General features: G+C 47.5%; 1 protein-coding gene across 1 annotated transcript in view; it reads right to left on the reverse strand.

The window, feature by feature from the left end:
- The window catches only part of Gramd1b (GRAM domain containing 1B), a 161,020-nt gene that overhangs the window by 100,166 nt on the left and 41,226 nt on the right, over positions 1-19,628 (reverse strand). Inside the window, 1 exon segment of the mRNA XM_087905533.1 lies at positions 16,319-16,396. Coding sequence (XP_087761659.1) covers positions 16,319-16,396 — 78 coding nt within the window.

A 19,628-nucleotide genomic window follows, 5' to 3' on the forward strand; every position in this document is an offset into this window, starting at 1 on the left:
TCCCATGCCTCCAAGCCATCCTGACTTGGTGCTCGTGCAAAGCCAGCACTGTTCATACAACTTCTCTATGCATCTACCATCTCTAGAAAGATCACACTAATACAACTGGCATACACAGCCTTAGACGGCAAATTGTGCAGATCTCATACAAACACATACACACACATATACATACACACACGCGCACGAAAAAAAAGAAAAAGGAAAAGCTCATAGATGCATATAGCAGCTGACTTTCCCTGTCTTGAAAATTCACTCCTGTGCCTCGCCCAAATTTCACACAAGTCCTCCAGCAAGTCGCAGAGGACACAGCTAGCAGATCACACTTGGGTTTCATGTGTTGGGAAATATGGGATCAGCTGAGCCAGGTAAGGGGTAGGCACAGGGCTCAGCAATACTGCCTGACCTTCTCTTGGTCAATGAGCACTGGGCACTTGCTCAACATTGGGATTCTGACAAACCTCTCCCCAGCAGACAAAGGAGGAAGGTGCTGGGTCAGGAGCGAGCTGGAATGGCAGATGCCAGCAGTGCACTCTAGTGACTGGAAGGCACTCTAGTGACTGTTGCTGAAACCGAAAGAAAGCAGGGAAAGACGGCAGACAGACCGTAGTCACAGATCTCAGACAGTCCTGGAAGAAGCAGTAGCCTCAGGACTCCTATTGGAGAAGAGTTGGTGAGGTTCTGGAGGTGCTGGCAAACCCCAAGGAAAAGGGAGGGCCCACCACAGAGGTAGGTGTCAGCTGGTACCTGTAGGGCACTGACATGTGGTCTGCTCTGTTCCACTGCAGACAGTAGTGAAACCCAGAGCTAGCACCAAACAAGCTGTCAGACAGAGATGCCCTGCAGCCTCTACACAATACTTGGTAGAGTCCACAGGCACTGCTAGGACCAGAAACAAACATCTCTAAAAAGACTAAAATCAAGATGCTGCTACTGTTGCTGCTGCTGCTGCTGCTACTGATGATGATGATGATGATGATGGTGACGATGATGAACCCAAGAGCCCTTGGCATGGACACTCACCAATATGGGTATGAGAAATGTTACAACATGGATTTGGAGGTGTGTTTTTATCTTGTACATCATCATACAGACTGCACATTGGGATGTTATACAAACATGCATCTACACAATGCACTGGTAATACATACTGAATATGACCTTGCCCATGATGCTGATGCGATCATCACCCTCTAGCACAGTAACTGCAGGGCTTAGGTGGGGAAGCTGCAGAGGGCTGCTCTGGGCCTCTAGTGTTAATTCATGGTAGAGAAGAGGACTCTGACCTTCAATTCCCCCTCTCAACCTTGGTGTAAGAAGGAAGCAAAGACTGCAGCACATGGTGGGAGGACAAGCCAGCGGTTAGATCCTCTGCATTGTGAGTCCAGGTCATCTCCCACTCACATTCCTTCTTGATGGTAACTGGTAGGTGGATGTGATTCTCCCAGCAGCAAGCAGGAAAGCCGGGGAGTGAGACTTCCCATCCGCCCTGCCGTTGTCCAAAGCTGAATCCCAATTATGGTGTCAGCAGAGAGCGGGCACTTGGCTGAGCTATAATTAACAGCCCCCTTTCTCAGGCGGGAGAGAAGTGCTGGAGTAGGGGAAATGCAGAGCAGGTGATGGTTACACCTGCAGACAGTTCTGCTGACAGCTACAGAAACGTCCAGAGCTGCCAGCGAGGAGATAGATAAGCCGGAAATACTGAGAGGGACGGCAGAGGCTTCCATGAGTGTCCCTGCTATGCCTTTCGACCTAAAAAGTTCTGATCTCTATTATCCACAGTCCACACGTGCTGTCTTCCATAAGACCAAGCACTCCCCCAAAGCATGTGGGGGAGACGAAGGGGGACACATGATGGGTGGTCACAGAGCAAACCATTTCCACCATCATGAAAAACCCAAAGAGCAATAACAGCCTTCCCTGAATCTCGTAATCACAAAACATTGGAAGTTACAGCAAAAGACTTTGTCTCAGCTTTAAAAAACAACAACAACAAAAAAAACAACTTAGTCAATCACTGATTCAGATTCATCCAGTAGATATTTTTGAGGACCTATTGGGTGCTAGGCACTGGCTAAGCATTGGCACTACACCAAATCAAAGAGGACTAATCCTACTCACATTAAGTTTAAGGACCAATGGTGGAGAGAACACCTAACGCAACAAACACAACTCTAACTTGGGGTTAGCACTTAGTGCTTAGACAGAAAAGGGCGGTTGTAGTGTCCTAAACCTATAATTCCAGCACTTGGGAAGCTGAGGCAGAAGGTTAACTTTGAGTTATAGATCAGCCTGGGCAACCCTCACGCAAACAAACAAGAAGAGAAGAAAGGAAGTGAGAGGAGAAATTCTCGACTTGAACAGGGTGTTAAGAGGTGTCCTGGGATTGTATGAGCTACCAGGAGGAAATTGCAGCTCTGGTAATTTGGGTGGGAGGATCTGACAGGAGTGAGCACTTGGGTATCCCTCTGCACCCCATTATCTCCTGCATGATCCTCTCCATGAGATCTGACAGGGACTCGCAGGGTCCCTTCTGGAGTTATCTAGGGTCATGACTAGGGTAGCATCAGATCAGAGTGAGCACCGGCTGACCCGGATCCATCTTCTGAATCTGTTGGACTAGCCGGAGCCACATACAGAGTCTGGCTAGATGCCTGCAGGCTAGGAAGCCTGTCCCCGTGCCAGCTCCTCCTCACCCACTCAAGGCAAACATCACTAGTGGGAACAGCAAGCACCAAGAGCTTTCTGTACCGATTTCAGGATACAGTGAACAAGCCCACCCACTTGGGCACTCATTTGTGGATCACCGTTAAGTCAAGTTTGCAAGCCCCGGGTCCTAGCTAACGTATACTTCCCCTGCACCTCCGGACTTAGCCTGTGGTTTGCTAATGACAAAAACTCAGCCTTGCTGAGTGTTTGCCTCATGCCAGACACCGCAGTAAGAGCTTTTTCTCCCCATTTCATAGTAGTTTGATCCCCACAACCTTTACAAAGTAAGCTTAATTCTGTCTGTATTTCCCCTGAAGGAAAATGAATCAAAGGTATAAAGCTATTTTGCAGAACAGTAGCACATTGGAGCCTGAATTTCAACATGGGTCTCTTCAAACCGTTCTTGAATGGTGTCATATGCTTGTAATCCCAGCACTGGGGAAGCTGTGGCAGAAGGATCACTTCGAGCTATAGATCAGCCTGGGCTGCAGGGCAACAACCTGCCTCATGCAAACAAACAAAGGGAAAGAGAGGGAGGGAGAGAAATTCACTAAAGGAAGACTCCTCCTTGGCCACCAGCATTGTATTGTGTAAAGAGCTCTTCTTCCGATGTTGTCTGCTGAAGGCCCACTGGGTGTATGGCACAGCCTGTGGTGCCAGCCCCCAAAGTACCATTTCAGGAGGAGACTCGGCCCAGCACACCAACCCCCAAACCTCTGGCCACAAGAAAGCCTGGGAAGGCAGTTGTGCCTCAGACAGACAGACAGACAAAGACAAGTTGGTCATCCTCCGATCCCTACCTACCCTGAAGTCCATTTAGCCTCTAACTACCTTATTTTTTTCTCCCTTTCTCTCCTCACAATTTGTCCCATTTTTCCTTTCTCGAACGTTAACCTCCGTTTTCACACGAAAGAAAAGAGATGCTTCCCCCCCCCCCGCCTCCACTCCCGCCGACTTGCACAAGTCTATATAGGCCCCTTGAGCCATTGTGAAGGCTTTGAACCGACCTCTGACTCAACACTTGAACCTCTTCCTCCCAACAAGCCGCCTCCTTTCTGTCACAGCAGCCAAGTACAGCATGGTCCTCTAGGAGCCACTGGAACATGGGTCTGCCAGATGAGGGGGCTGTGTTCCACATCTGGACTGTACTCACAGCTTCGTGTCAAGCTGCGCAGGCAGCTCTAGTGTCAAAGGCCAGTCCCCGAGCACAGGGGCACAGTAGGTGACCGCATGAACCCAACATCCCCAGACACTTCAGTATTAGATCATCTCTATCAGTCAGAAACGATTCTTGGCACCCACAAAGGCCCAGGCCACACAGAGGACTCAGCTCTCGACAGCACCTTATCTTGGGTCCTCCAAATTCTTTACTGACTGATGTTCTAAGAAAGGCACAAAAAAAAAAAAAAAACCTGGCATCTGGCTGAATCCTTATGGAGAGCACAGGGAGGCAAGTCACCTCTTAGGAATCACACAGTGGGGCAGAGACTAAATCTCCCAGCTGACACCCCACCAGCTGCCCACACTAGCCTTTCCCTCCAGGCTCCTGCGACACCTCTGTCTCCCCCTAACATACCTGTCACTCAGCTGTGAGCAAACATGCAAAGCAAACCCCAAAGTATTTCTGCCTCCATGGAGAGACCCAGGCCATCACAATCCTAACCTCTGGGGCCCCTGCCACTTACTTGCCTCTCAGAAAGGCCAACTTCTTCCTCAGACAGGAGACATGGTAGTAGCAAGTCTGCCTGACGGCTGTGCTGCACGAGACAGTCTCTGTGCGCAGGTTCTGCACCATGCCGGGCTCACGGGAGGGCTGGCCACATGGCAGCCAGGACGTCAAGGGCTGCGGGATCACTTTGGAGGAGCATGGGCACACTGTCTCTGCAGCTGCCCCAGCAGTTGACAATGATCTCCCCCACGCACGATCTCCATGTTCTGCTGTCCCATACGAAACACAGGAAGGCGAGACAGCCTGATAGTCTACGCAATCACAGCCTCTCTTGCCCTCAATTTGAGCCACACTTCCAGGCAGAGCTCGCCTCCATCCTTCCACATCTGGCAGTGCTCTGGTCTTTGGCAAGTGTCTGCTCCCTCTGTCCTCAGACAGGGAGGATGGAGGAGTACCTGCATATGGTGTCAGCTGCTAGCGCTGAGGGGAAGGGAGGGGCTCTGGGCACCGCTCCCAGAGGGATTGCTTCTTGGCTCCTTCCTTAAGGTAAAGATCACCTGAGTAAAGCAGGGCCATGGAGAATTCAGTGGCTGGACAGGTAGATGGAGCCAGAGTGCTACAGAAATCTGCTAGGGGAGAAGGGGAGGACAAGTTCCATGCTAGAATCAGCAGAACTGAAGATAGCTCTCCTAGCAGGACATGGTGGCTATTTTAGTTTGCTTTCTGTTGCTCTGAAAAGACGCCATGACCAAAACGACTTGGGGAGAGTGTTTGTTATATTTACAGATTAGATTCCGTCACTGTGGATGCTAAGGCAGGAACTGAAGGGAAGAGCTGGCTGGGTGCTGTGTGTGTGCACATGTGCACACGTATGGAAGCAAGAGACTGATTTCAGAGGTCTTCCTTGCTCTCTGTCCTTTTTACTTGAAGCAAAGTCTCACTGAACCTGAAAAATGACTCAACCAGCCCAGCTCACTAGCCTGCCCACAAGAATACCCTATCTCTCCGGACAGTGGTGGCACATACCTTTAATCCCAGCACTCAGGAGGCAGAAGCAGGCGGATTCCTGTGAGTTTGAGGCCAGTCTGGTCTACAAAGAGAGTTCCAGAATCCAGGACAACCAGGACTATTACACAGAAAAACCATGTCTCAAAAAACAAAACAAAACAAAACAAACAAACAAACAAACAAACAAAAAACCCTATCTCCACTTCCCAAGTACTGGGATTGGGAATGGGCCACCCCTCAGTTTCTTTGTGGATACTGGGAATACAAACTCCAGCCCTAGGGCTTGCCAGGAGAGCACGTCATCCATTATACTCTCTCTCCGGCATCCTAATGGGTAACCTGTTTTGTTTAGTTTTTCGAGAAGGGTTTCTCTATGTGGCCATGGCTGTCCTAGAACTCACTCTGTAGACCAGGCTGGCCTAGAACTCAAGAGATCCCACTGCTTTGCCTCCAGAAGATTTTTTTTTTTAAAGCCTAGATGAAGAGGCCAGCAAAATGGCTCAGCAGGCTGAAGTGAAGGCTCTGGCTAAACAAACCTGGAGAGGCAAGTTCAAATCCCGGAACCAGAGAGAAGGAGAGGACAAGCTTCACAGAGTTGTCCTCTGGCCTGACACATACACACGCTGCGGTATTCACGCTCGGCTCACACACACGCTGCGGTATTCATGCAAAGCTCACACACACACTGCGATATTCACGCCCGGCTCACACACACGCTGCGGTATTCACGCCAGGCTCACACACACGCTGCGGTATTCACGCCAGGCTCACACACACGCTGCGGTATTCACGCCCGGCTCACACACACGCTGCAGTATTCATGCCCGGCTCACACACACACACACACGTTCTAGTTTTTGGACACTCAACAGGCAAAGGCGCTTGCCTCTACAACTGAGAACCTGAGTTTCATCCCTAAAACCCACATGGGAAGAAAGAAGCTGAAGTCTCAAACCCTGGGGCAAATGGCTGAAGTGCCTACTGGACATAGCAAACTGGACCTGGCACCCAGGTTCTCCCAGCATCTCTCAATCTCCACCTGTTACAGGGTATGGCCGGAATACCCCAGTGAACCCTGAACTCTCCAGCCCAGGGACTGGGCTGCCCTTCCCCCAGCTCCTCCTCCCGATGTCATCCAGCCATTTTGGTCACCCCACCCTTTTATGTACCTTCACCCTCCTGGCTGCTGCACCTGGTTTGCACCTTTTCCCCTCCCCCTCCTCACATGGCTCAGTCATGTCCACTCTGGACTCCCTCAAAGGTCTCTGTCTCTGGCTATGCTCTTCCTTGTATCTATAATAAATTTTCTCCTCCACCATGTACTTTCCTTTTTATTTCTTTTTTTTTCCTACATCTGGTGCATGAAACTCAGAAGGGGCACAAATGAGCTCCCCTTCCAAAATCTCAGCCACGCCCCGCTGAACCAAACTGTCAATGTTGCCCTCCTGGGTACAGATCCCTTGCCTGTGCTGGCTTCTGCCACCCAACGTATTTAACTCCAAATTCTAGAGTCAATGTTAAGTCTCAGACCCTGAGACAAATGGCTGAGGTGCCTATTTAATAATAAATAAATTTAATTTTAAAGTTTAAATAATAATAATAATAATAATGTAAAACGAATACCCAGCCTCTAGACTGTTTCCTTCCCACCTTAGAGGCCATTACTTAAGTGACCCTTTTCCCTTCCTCCTCTACCACCTATGACTGCAGCCCATTTGCATGTACCCCTTCTTGCTCCTCACCTGAGAGTGTTCCTCTTCTTACACTCTGCGTCTCTCCTTTTTGTCTCCCTGACACCTGGCTTCCTTACAATGCAATACAGGCACAGCCCTGAAGCTCAGGCTGGGATCCAGACTCAGCTGAGGACCCTCCCTCCTCCCACACCCGAGTACTGCACATCTAATTCCTTGGGGCCTAAACCAGATCTTTCTATGTTTGTTTGCAGTGCTGGGGATGGGATCCAGGACCTCCAGCACAAGGGCGCATGCTTCTCCACTAAGCTACTCCCACAGTTCCTAACAGAGCCTTTTTGACCTGAATTTCACAGTCCCTGTGTAGTCTGACTTTCCATGTCCACATACTGTGAGTAGTTAACACACTATATGCCAAAATTAAAACATCTAATCATGGCTGTGCTTCAAATTTTTCCAAACATACACATTATATTAATAATACTCAACGCAAGCACATACAAAACACTAGCCATGGACCAGGCCTATCCTTGTAAATCATCACCCACACAATGAATCATCACTCGCTACACCCATCTACAAAGGAGAAGAATGTGGCTCACAAATTGTTCAGTTAGAACCTCCAGCTTGCCCCCACATGACCTGGAAAGCCCACTCCTCTCTCCCTTCCCCCCCACCTCTTTCCCCAAACCCCACCCACTCAGATAGTCTCAAACAAAAGAGAGGCACCAAAACTCTAGGCAACTACTACAGCTTCCTCCCATGAAGTTCCCAGTAGCCCAAGTCCCCACCTAAAGCACTCAGCTTTTGACCATACTTGAGCACAAGCCCAGCTTGCAGTGGACACACCATCACCCCTCACCTACAACCTATAAAGTCTTCCTACTTTCGTTGTGGGTGTGGCTTCTCTGGCTTCATCTCTGGTACTGGAGAACTCGCCTGGGAATTGTTTTACTCAAATAAACCTGTTATTATACTTTTTCAATTGGGCTCAGTCTGGCTTACTATGTCAGCGGAGAAATCTCTGGAGGGGTACAGAAAGCCTCTCTCAAACGTCCACTGACTTCCCCTAATGTCACATGGCATGTGCTAGAGTCATGATGACAGAGAAGGAAGCGCTTAGCCTCTAGGTTGTACTGCCTTCTGCTGCCCAAGCCAGAAAACTCAGCTTCCTTCTGGTTGTCCTCCCAACTTGGAAGTCACTCCTGTCAGCTCTCTCTCTCACATTTTTAATTGGTTCCTCTTTTTCTGTCCTCAACACCACCATTCAGAAATACACCATCTGGTCTCAGTCCCAGTGTTGCCATGGCAGAAATCCCTCTCTGCCCACCTCACTCCTTATCACCTCTTTCATTTTCTCCAGAGCATTTCCTACTACTTGGTATCTTCTTTGTTTGGCATCTATTTCCTCTCACTGAACAGCAGACATCACAGCGGATGTCTTGGTCATAGCTGTCTATCACAGCTCAAGTGGATGGTGTACAGTATGTACTCAATAACTACTCAAGAGTATATTGTGTATGTTGTTATCTGTTTCCACTGCATCTGTTTGTCCTCCAAGTGTTTGATTCTCAAATCATGTTTCCCCATGGGATCGATGTGATTTTTCTCACAAGAATAGCTAGGAGTCGGGCTGCCTCCACAGGTAAAGGCAGCCGCTGCCAGGCTGGCAGTCTGAATTCAGGCTTCTGAAGCCACATGGCGGAGACAACCAGTTCCCACAAGTTGCCTTCTGACCTCTACATTCATGTGTGCATGCTCATGACGATAAATGTATCCTAAAAAGCCCTTTAAATAAGAACAGTAGTAACTTGGTGCTATAGATTGAATGAACCTCCCATACTCAGATGCATGTTGAAATGCGAGCCCCCACCACTACTAATGTCATGAAATTAGAGGCAGATTTTCTGCGGGGTTAATGTAAGAAAGCAAGGGGACAGCCTGTGATCTAACGGTAGAGACTGAAGGTTTTTTTTTTTTCCTAACGGGACACAGAAAAATGGCTGCATATGAACAAAATGGGCTTCAGATTAAACACATTGACACACCATCATCTGCGAAGCTGAGGCAGGAGAATTGTGAGCTGGAGGTCACATAGTGGGACCCACTTTTGTTGTTTTTAGGGACAGCTGACTTGATAAAGGGGCTTACCACACAAGCATAAGGACCTGAGTTCAGTCTCTGCAAACACACACACACACACACACACACACACACACACACACCAAGCAAGGCTCCAGTATGTAATCCCAGTGCTGGGGAAGCAAAGTCAGCCAGACTTGCCCAGTTAGCGAACCCCAAAACTTAGTGGAAAACGATCTCAAAAAAATGGGCTTCACCTTAACAAGGACCCACAAAATCGATCTCTTGCTCTGACAAGCACACTTATCTGTACCCATGCACATGCACTCAAGCACATAAGGATGAGGGGCTCCTTAGACCCCACCTTTACCTAAAGATTTATAGGCCGGTAATGGTTAGCGGGGGGGGGGGGGGGGGGGGGGGAGGGAGAGACATTTCTTCAGTGGTGTCGTTACTGGAAAGTGGCTCATACACCTGTAAGTAAACCCTCATTGATCCTGTAAACAACTCAAATTAAACTCAATAGGGAATTTAAAAAGATTATTTTTGCCAGTTTAATTTTTTTCAACCATTAGTAGGGAAGATAAAGAAAAGAAAAAGCAGATTCCATTAAAACATTAACTCTGAAAGTACATTAATCTTAGATTGCCCAGCCTCCAGAATTTTCATAAATAAACGCCTGTAATTTAAAAGGTGAAGACAGGAAGATACAGGCATTCAGGGCCAGTCTATGCCGCAAAGCAAGTTTCAGGTCAGCCTGAGCATCTGAGACCCTGCCTCAAAAAGGCTCCTGTTTATTTATATAAGGTTACCCAGACACAGGCAGACACAGGGTACTCCATCTTTCAAGATCCCCCCAGGATTTCCTATTAATAAAGAACACTCCTTCTAGACGGTGGTGGGTGGTGGCATATGCCTTTAATCCTAGCATTCAGAAGGCAGAGGCAGGCAGATCTCTGAGTTCGAGGCCAGCCTGGTCTCAGAGCGGAGTTCCAGGACAGGCTGGGCTACAACAAACAACAAACAAACAAACAAACAAACAAAAACTGGTATCAAAGCCCCACCACCTGTTCAAATAATCTTTTCTGGCCACTTGCTAGAAGTCCACTCCTAGAACACCGTGCTGCAGCCAACTTAAGTATCTGTAGTTCCTGAGCTCTCCCTGTTTTCCCCTGCTCTCTCACACCCCCCTGTGCTGGTGTAAATCCTGTTCCTTCCCTGCGAATGCTGTCCACGTGACACTCCCCTCATCCAGAAGCTCTCAGTCAAAGCATCACTCTCCAGAATCTCTGTGGATGCCGTTTACACCCCCCCAATGCTGCCACCCCAACAGTAAGCCCCTCCTGGGCAGGCTCTTAACTTGACTGGGTCTCAAGTCTCCTTAACGCTGGAAAAACCAGCATCAGCTTGGTAGGGCCACAGAAAGAGGGATATGTTAAGATAATATGGAAGGGATTCACTGCACAGTTTGGTACCTAGCAAGGATTTTGTGCTTATTACTGAATGCCTAATTCCATGCCCTTAATACCATCATACATTCATTTGCAAGTGTGTCTCACCTTAACAAGGAGACTCTTTTTTAAAAAAAAAAAAGATTTATTTATTTTTATATACATTAGTGTATTGTCTGCTTGTGTGTCTGTGTGAAGGTGTCCTCAGGCCCTCTGGAGCTGAAATTACGGACAGCTATGCCATGTGGGTGCTGGGAATTGAACCCAGGTCCTTTGGAAGAATAGCCAGTGCTCTTAACCCCTGAGCCATCTCTCCAGCCCCAACAACGAGACTCTTGAGGGGTGATGCCACACCTCACTGTTTATCCAGTGTCTGTACTTTGAATTTGCAGGCACTCCAAATTCCATCCACACTTCCTATCTGGGCGATCTCTTAGATATATAGTATTTTTTATTTATTCTTTGAGAATTTCATATACGCATGTAATATATTTTGATCATTATCTACCACTCATTCCTCCATGAACCCTCCTCCCCCTCCCAACTTCATGTCCCCTCCTCTTTGTTGTTGTTATTTTATAGCCCACTGAGTCAAAATTAGTGCTGCCCTTGGCACAAGGGTGTGGCGCCACCCACTGGATCATGGGCTACTCTCCCTCACCCAGCAGCTATCAACTGCCAATCATTCCCAGCTGGGTGAGGCCTCATGAGCCCTTCCCCATCTTTAGGTCAGAAGAGCATAGCTCCACTCAGGAAGAGTCAAGTTTCATTGGGAATCAAAATGAGAGCATAAAGACCTACCATTTATTTAACAGCTACTAAGTATCTAGTTTATTTAACACCTACTAACTATCTAGTTTATTTAACACCTACTAAGTATCTAGTTTATTTAACACCTACTAAGTATCTAGCTTATTTAATATCTATTAAATACTTAGCACTTCACATACAATATTTTAGATATTCCTCAAGATGTGATACACAATAGACCTTTACAAATGAAAGACTGAAACTGAGAAAAATCAAGTACATTACTTTTTCAAATGCAGTAATAGTTGGATATCATGGCATGCCTTTAATTCCAGCATTCAGGAGGCAGATCTCTGTGAGTTCAAAGCCAGACTAGTCTATATATACCAAGTGCCAGGCCAACCAGGACTACACAAGGAGACTGTATCTCAAACAAACAAACAAACAAATAAATAAGGAAATAAATAAATACACACTAAGATGCAGTCACCAACAATAATGATGATAAACACCTGTAACACCAGGCTTCACGAGGCACAGGCAGAACCATCACAAGATCAAGGCCAGTGTGGGCTACATCATGAATTCTAGGTCACTCAGGGCTACATAGCTACACATGGTGAGACATTCTCTCAAAAGAATGACAACAATGAAAGCAGTTAGAGTCAGGGATGTAGCTCAGTGGGAGAGAGTTTGACAGTCATGTGGAAAAGCCCTGGATTTGATTTCCAGTACCTCAAAAAAAAAAAAAGTACAATGAAAATGTATATATAAGAAGAAAGAAAGTCAGGTGTGACATAGATCTTTAATCCCAGCACTCAAAAGCTATAGGAGGAACAAGTGTGGCAGACTATGAGGTGTTTGCTCTTTACGGACCACAGGCCCCATCAACAGCCAGCGCACCTTCACCTGTCTTGCTTACACCTGGACTCAAGCAGCTTTCTTGCTGTGTATGGATATTTCACAAAGGCTCATGGCATGCATACCTGCATGCAGGGATGTCTACATGCACGGACACTCTGGCCCCTGCTGCAGCCCCACCTTGGCAACCACATATACACACCCTCATTCCGGGTCTCAACTATTCTGTTTCTGAAAGGCATCCCAATAGCTGAGACCACACTCAACGGGAACTCTCCTGCTGCACACAAAGGTCCTAAGTAAAACAACTCCTTTGCCTGCAATCCATGCTCTGTTTACAAGGCCCCGCCACTCGGGGAAATGTACTGAATGAAATTCTGGGTACCTGAGAAACTTTAATAACTGCTCTAGTATGAGGTGAGCCTGGAAACTAAGGTTTCATCTTGACACTGGCTTCCCCCAGAAGCAAGAAAAGTGGATTAATGGACCACACACACACACACACACACACACACACACACCTAACACACAAACCTGAGGAAGTTAGCTCTTTTCCTTTTTATTGAGAACCTGGCAGGCGGTGTGTCCTACTTCTGAGACAGCCCTCCTTCCAACCCCTCCCCCATTTTCTAGTAAATGGATTCTGAATCAACCTTTCCCAGCTGCCCGAGCAATCACTGCTGCCCTGTTTGACCAGATAGAGACTTTTCCTTTAGAACTGCTAAGACAGCCACGGGGCACATACGCACACTTCGGTCAACACTGAAAGTCCAGACAGATTAGATTCCCAGATGGCTTACAGCCATATCAGTTGTGTGAGTTATCCCATGACGTCTACACAAGGAGACAATCAAACAAGACAAACAGGTGATTGTCCTGTTGTCAAGTGGCACATGGTTGGAGTAAGGTGGTTAGCTTGTCTCTACATATTATGTCCATCCTGAACTTCACGCAGTGATGAAAAGAATCAATGTTTTAGTCAGCCGGCCAAAAGAACATCTTATACAAAAAAAAAAAAAAAAAAAAAGACCAAAAAACCTGTCATTTAAAAAAATTTAAGGGGGCTGGAGAGATGGCTCGGTGGTTAAGAGTGTTGCCTGCTCTTCCAAAGGTCCTGAGTTCAATTCCCAGCAACCACATGGTGGCTCACAGCCATCTGTAATGAGGTCTGCTGCCCTCTTCTGGCCTTCAGGCCCACACAGGATATTGTATACATAATAAATAAATAAATAAATAAATAAATTTAAAAAAATTTAAAGAAATCAATGCTAATTCCGCCTCCTTTGTGAAGCAAGCTTTCACGATCTGGACTAGAAGAAGCAGTCCTAGAAAGCCTCATTCTGGGTCACTCTCAGTCTGTGACAGTCCCTGCTGCATTAGTTCCCCCCCCCCGCCCCGCCCAGAGGAATGGCACAGAGTAAATGGCAAGATTACAGGAGACTCACAGTGTAGGAAAGGTGGCCATTAATGAGACTCCGTCTTTCAAAGGCCCAAAGTGAAGGGCTGGGAGCACAGCTTCGTCAGTATAATGCTTGCTGACATAAGCAGGCGCTCCATCTCCACAAGCCCTGAGCTTATAATCACAGCCAGCATGGGGCAGGCAAAGACAAATGGATCCCTGGGGCTCACTCCTAGTTTAATTATTGAGTTACAAGCCAATGAGAGGCCTTCTCCTCCACTCCCAAGAAAGAAAGAAACAAAGGAGGGAAAGAGGGAGGATGGGAGGGAAAGAGACAGGACAGCAGAAGAAATACAGAGATTGACCTCTGACCTCTGCCAGTGCCACCTAACCCTCTACACACACACACACACACACACACAGAGAGAGAGAGAGAGAGAGAGAGAGAGAGAGAGAGAGAGAGAGCTTAGAGTAAGGCACAACACAGGCCACATCCTCACTACTACATAAAATCTTTTCAGATTCAAATCTCAGTCCATCACAGCCCAATTTCTCAAAGCAGGAGACTCTAAAATGGATGAAAAATGCATTAAAGGAAGAATCAGTCAAGTACACGGTGTGACCCTGGAAACTCATTCTTACCAGTGAACGGAACCCAAGAAGGGAAGACTTCACTGAGAACGGCCGTGACAAACGCTGGGCAGCTCTGGGTATCTTAGATTGGGGAACATACAGGGACTGCCATCCATAACACACTTCTGACGTGTGTCACACCACAGATGACAAGCAAGCAGAAGTAAATGATGTCCACGTCCCCATGAAGAACTTAGGCAACTGAGCAGGTGTCTTAGGGTTTTCTATTGCTGTGAAGAGACACCATGACCATGGCAACTCTCATAAAGAAAACATTTAACTGGGATGGCTCGCATACAATTTATCCTAAACTTGGTGGTGGTTGTGCACACCTTTAATCCCAGCACTCAGGAGGCAGAGGCAGGTGGATCTCCATGAGTTCAAGGCCAGCCTGATCTACAGAGCAAATTCCAGGACAGGCTCCAAAGCTACACAGAGAAACCCTGTCTCAAAACATCAAAACAAACCAAGTTCCTCCTAACCTGAGCTGCGCAGACCAGGATGGCTTTGCACTTTCAGGGATCTTCCTATCTTTGATCTCAGAGTGCTGGACTATAGGCATAAACTGCCAAACCCAAAAGAGATGCATCCTGAGTACGCAAGATGGCGTAGTGGGTAAAGAGGCTTTCCGTCAAACCTGAGAACCCAAGTTCAGAACCTAGGGCCCACATGGTAGGACAAAAAAGACTTCGGAAAATGGTCCTCTAATCTCCATATGTGGTCAAACATACACACACACACACACACACACACACACACACACACCACAACATACACACACAAAGACAGTAAATAAACTATAATATAATTTAAAAAAAATTTTAAGTAAATGAGTCTTTCCTAGTATACAATTGACTTTCTCTTTTGAAACACATTATCTCAAGTCAAGTACAGGGCCATACGCCTATAATTCTAGTACTTGAAGAGACCGAGTCAGGAGGCTTTCAAGTTAGGGCCAGCCTAAGCTACATAGCAAGAGGCAATTCCAAAATAAGCAAAATCCAGAGCCCCTATGGTAGGCTAGTTGAGTTTTTTTAGTTCCCCTTCTGCTGCCTTGCTCTCTCCAGGTATGAATTCAGAATGTGTGCTCAGCAAGCTACAGGCTCTGGGGTCAAGGTCCAGCATTTCAGAGCAAATCACCTTTCTCTGACTTATATAAAAACTAACAAACTTAGCTCACGCTCGGAAACCACTCTGTCTGTACTGACAACGCTAATGAAACAGAACCTGGCCAGTCCTCATGGCTAGTGCAAAACCAACAGACTCTCAGATCCTCAAGATCCTTAGGAGCCGCCGACTTCACTGCCCTGGCGGACTCTTTATCAACCTCTTCTCTGATAACCCTAACCACACGCAATTTGCTTCACTCAAAGACTGCAGCCTTCAGGGACCAAAGGTGCCCAGCCCAGGACACACAGATTCCTCAGGTACAAAATACCTTACATCAAACAAGAATGAAACAAAATTCCTTGTCCCTATATGAGCCAAACTACACTCAATCTATGAAGTACGACTCAAATCCTACAGCCAGCGTGGTGACACACACTTTTAATCCCAGCACTAGGGAGGCAGGCCCAAGAGGATCTCGGGTGCCAGCCTGGTCTACAAAGTCAGTACCAGGACAGCCAGGATCGCTACACAGAGAAACTCTGTCACAAAACAGAAGCCAACAAAACAAAAGCATGACTCAAATCCTAAACCCGAAGTTAGTTCAGAGCCTTTGGTCTGCAGCTGGCTTTCTCCCTTTGAGAGCCAGCCACCTGCCTTCAGCAGCCTCCCTCTGGTTTCTGGGGCAACAGTTTGTCTTTCCGACCATTCTCCAAGGACAAAGGCCAGAAGCCCCCCTTCTGCTTCCCAGAGCGCTCTCTCTCTCTCTCTCTCTCTCTCTCACACACACACACACACACACACACACACACACACACACGGCAGAAACAACCCAGGTACTTCATCCCATTCTCAGTCATTTCTCTCCACCCAATCCCCCCCTCCACCTCCGCCGCCCCCCCCCCCCCCCCCCCCCCCCCCGCCACCACCACCACCAGTCCCGTTTCTCGGAACTTACCTTTCTTGGCGCACTCGGGGACTCAGGAACCTGCTGGAGTCATCGTCGTGGCTGCTCTGCTGGCTGCTCTGCTGGCTGCTGAGGGAAGACACAGGATGTGAACCGTTAAAACCTCTCCTGCTTTCTCAACCCCCGGGGAGGTCGTCCAGGCCTCAGCTATGCAAAGAAAGGAGGTTACAAAATCAAGCGAAAGCAGAGTGTTCCTGTGGAAGCCGGGGTGTGAGCTGAGAAGACAGTAACCAGATGAAAGTCACTCTCACGACATCCAAAGCATCTCTGCGGCTGCCCGGACTGGAGAAGGAAGAGCCTAACCTAAGACCCAGGTCCCTAGGCACGCAGGCCTCAGTTGAGGCTTTCACCTTTGTTGTTTACGCTTTTTACTGGGACAGCGACCCAGTCTTCCTCAACCCGCCCAAGGCTGGTTTAAGGGAGGAAGACTGCCAGAAGGCAGAGACTAAAGATTCTGCACCACCTTACTAGGTTCACTGCCCTGCCCTCAGGGAGGGCAAAATCTCTGATCTTCCTATTCTGTGGGCTAGCTGACTACAGAGTTCAATTCAAAAGCAGAGTTCTGAAACTGGGGGGTGGTGGCACACGTCTTTAATCCCAGCCTTTGAGAGGCAGAGGCAAGTGGGTCTCTGTGAGTTTGGGGTCAGATTGTGAGCTCTAGGACAGAAGGGACTACACAGAGAAGTCCAGTCTCAAAAATAAAATAAAATAAAATAAAATAAAATAAAAAACCTAAAAGCAGAATTCCTTAAGAAGTCTATACAACATATGCACATATATATAAATGTATATATATATGTATATATATTCCTTAAGGAGTCTATACCACACACACACACATATATATATATAAATATATATATATAAATTCTTTTAGTAGAATTTTGCTCCTGAGTTGCTGACCTTTGTAATTTTATAATCTTATCAAGCACCACCGGGATGGGAGCTGGAGAGGAAATTCCAAGTCACTTGTCTCTAGCGGCAAGCCTCAGCAGAGGGTACCAGTCTATTCCTTGGAAAGCACTCGGCTGGAAAAGCAGAAGAGGAGTGTCTAAAGCTCAGGGTTTATGCCATTTACAGCAGTCAATGGGCTCAACGAACCCAAACGACCATAAGGAGTATCACTGCCTCTCTGGAGAATAGGCTGGTTTTGATCTACTTCGGCACAACAGGCTGCTACTTCCTGCTCACCCTACCTTTCCTCTGGCAACCAAAACTTAAAATTAAGCCAATTAAAAGAGAGCCCAGACCAAAAACGATAATCAATATACCAGTTTCAGAAAAAGCAATTTTACTAAATTATTCCACTAGATGGCACTGTTGTTTCCCAAATCGCAACCAACTCAACGCTACAGTCACCATAATGAGTCAATTTTGGGCGCCCTCTTCTGGTCTTCGCATGGCTTTGAAAGTTCAGTTTACAGAAAATAAAAACAATTGGTGGCCTTCAAAATGTGTACTGGTTCCGTGTAACTAATAAATAGCAACTGAGGGCCAATAAGATGGCTCAGCTGGTAAAGACACTTACCTCTAGGTCCTGAGACCGGCAAACTGAGTTCTATCCTCAGAATTCATACCACCTACCAGAAGTTGTTTCTGGTACGTGCGCACGTGCGCGCGCGCACACACACACACACACACACACACACACACACACACAGAGAGAGAGAGAGAGAGAGAGAGAGAGAGAGAGAGAGAGAGAGAGAGAGAGTTTGTTTATTTTTTTTTAAAAAAACAAAACCGCCTGCACACATTCAACAATTATGAATAGGCACTTAAGCTAACAGGAGGCAGCATTAGGGCAATGACTGAGTCTAGACCACAGAGCCTGGGCCACATAGCAGGACCCTGTCATGGGAAGGGGAGACGTCTACAGTGTGGCGATACTCTGCCATGGATTGAATTCACACTTACTTCTCCACTTCCTACTTGTATGACTGAGTGATTTCTTTCACAACCTTTCCCTCCCCTGCTAGAGAGACCTTACTGATAGACAGTTCTGTCAGGCTTGAGAATAGACACATGGTAAGCGTGGAGGCCAGTGTCTGGTACCAGATGGCACACATTTTGGAGAGGACGACGTAGCAGTAGAAGACGTGGATCAGACATGGGCTCTGCTTTCAAGAGTAAAAGAAAAAAAAATGATGGCTCTCACGAAGCAGGAGATGCTTCGAGAACAGAAAACAAAAGGTCACTTCTTTCTGGGTTCCATCAAAGCAGAGTGTCTCAACAACAGGCTTTCTGCATTGAAACTTAAAAGCGGGTGGAGTCAAGCACGGCGGGACATGCCTGTCACCCCAGCACTCGGGACGCCAAGGCAGGACAGTTCAAAGCTAGATGAGTCCCAGACTCGGAACCCACATTTAAAAAGCCAGTTGTGGCGGCTCGTGTCTGTAACCCCAGTACTGGGAAGGCTGACACAGGCAGATCTCTGGTTCTCACTGGCCAGCAAGAGACCCTGTCTCAAAAAGCAAAGTAGACAGTACCTAAGGAAGGACTCCTGAAGTTGACATCTGGCTGCGCGCACACACACACACACACACACACACACACACACACACTCACACTTATTGAATACACCAGAGGGAGCCAGCAGACTCCTGGTTTTGTTCCCCACGTGCCTGCTACAGCACAGGTTTATCCTGGATGGTCTCATTAATACTCTCACCACTGGGAAGGGCTGGGGATATCCATGGTAATTCACAAAGTGCGCTCCAGAAGGCAAGTCGGGTCGGGAAGCTTTGCAATGCATGCTGGACTATCCTTGACTCCACTGAATGGCCATCCTCCCCACTCCAAAGAACAGAGACATAATAGAAAGACAGGCTAACCTCACAAACCGCAAGCAGATACCCTTGTGCTCTCCGGAGGCACAGCTTGATGACTGGGAAGATGGGACCTGGCAGCCTTTGGATATTTTAGTTTAGTATCTTATTTTATTTTTGCAGTACTGGGGATGGAGCTCAGAACCTTGCAGGTGTGTGTGTGTGTGTGTGTGTGTGTGTGTTTTAAAGTGGTCTACCGTAGAGACATCAGCTTGCTTTTATTCCGAGACACTCTCACTGTTTCGGGGCTTGACCTTGAACTCACTAGGTAGCCCCACGTTTGAACTCTCAAGCCTCCTGCTTCAGTTTCCCCAGCAGCTCAGATTCCAGACGCGTTCCACCACATCCTGCCCTGCCCCATTTTTCTGAAAGGACATTTCCTGACTTGAGTCAGCTCTTCCTCTCTCAGGCGATGATGCGCTGCTCTCCTAAGCCTGGGGAGCTTTGGAGACTTCGGTGGACCCAAGCTGCCATGA

The sequence above is a fragment of the Myodes glareolus genome, chromosome 4 (genome assembly GCF_982192425.1).
Source record: "Myodes glareolus chromosome 4, mMyoGla1.1, whole genome shotgun sequence".
Classification (NCBI taxonomy): domain Eukaryota; kingdom Metazoa; phylum Chordata; class Mammalia; order Rodentia; family Cricetidae; genus Myodes; species Myodes glareolus.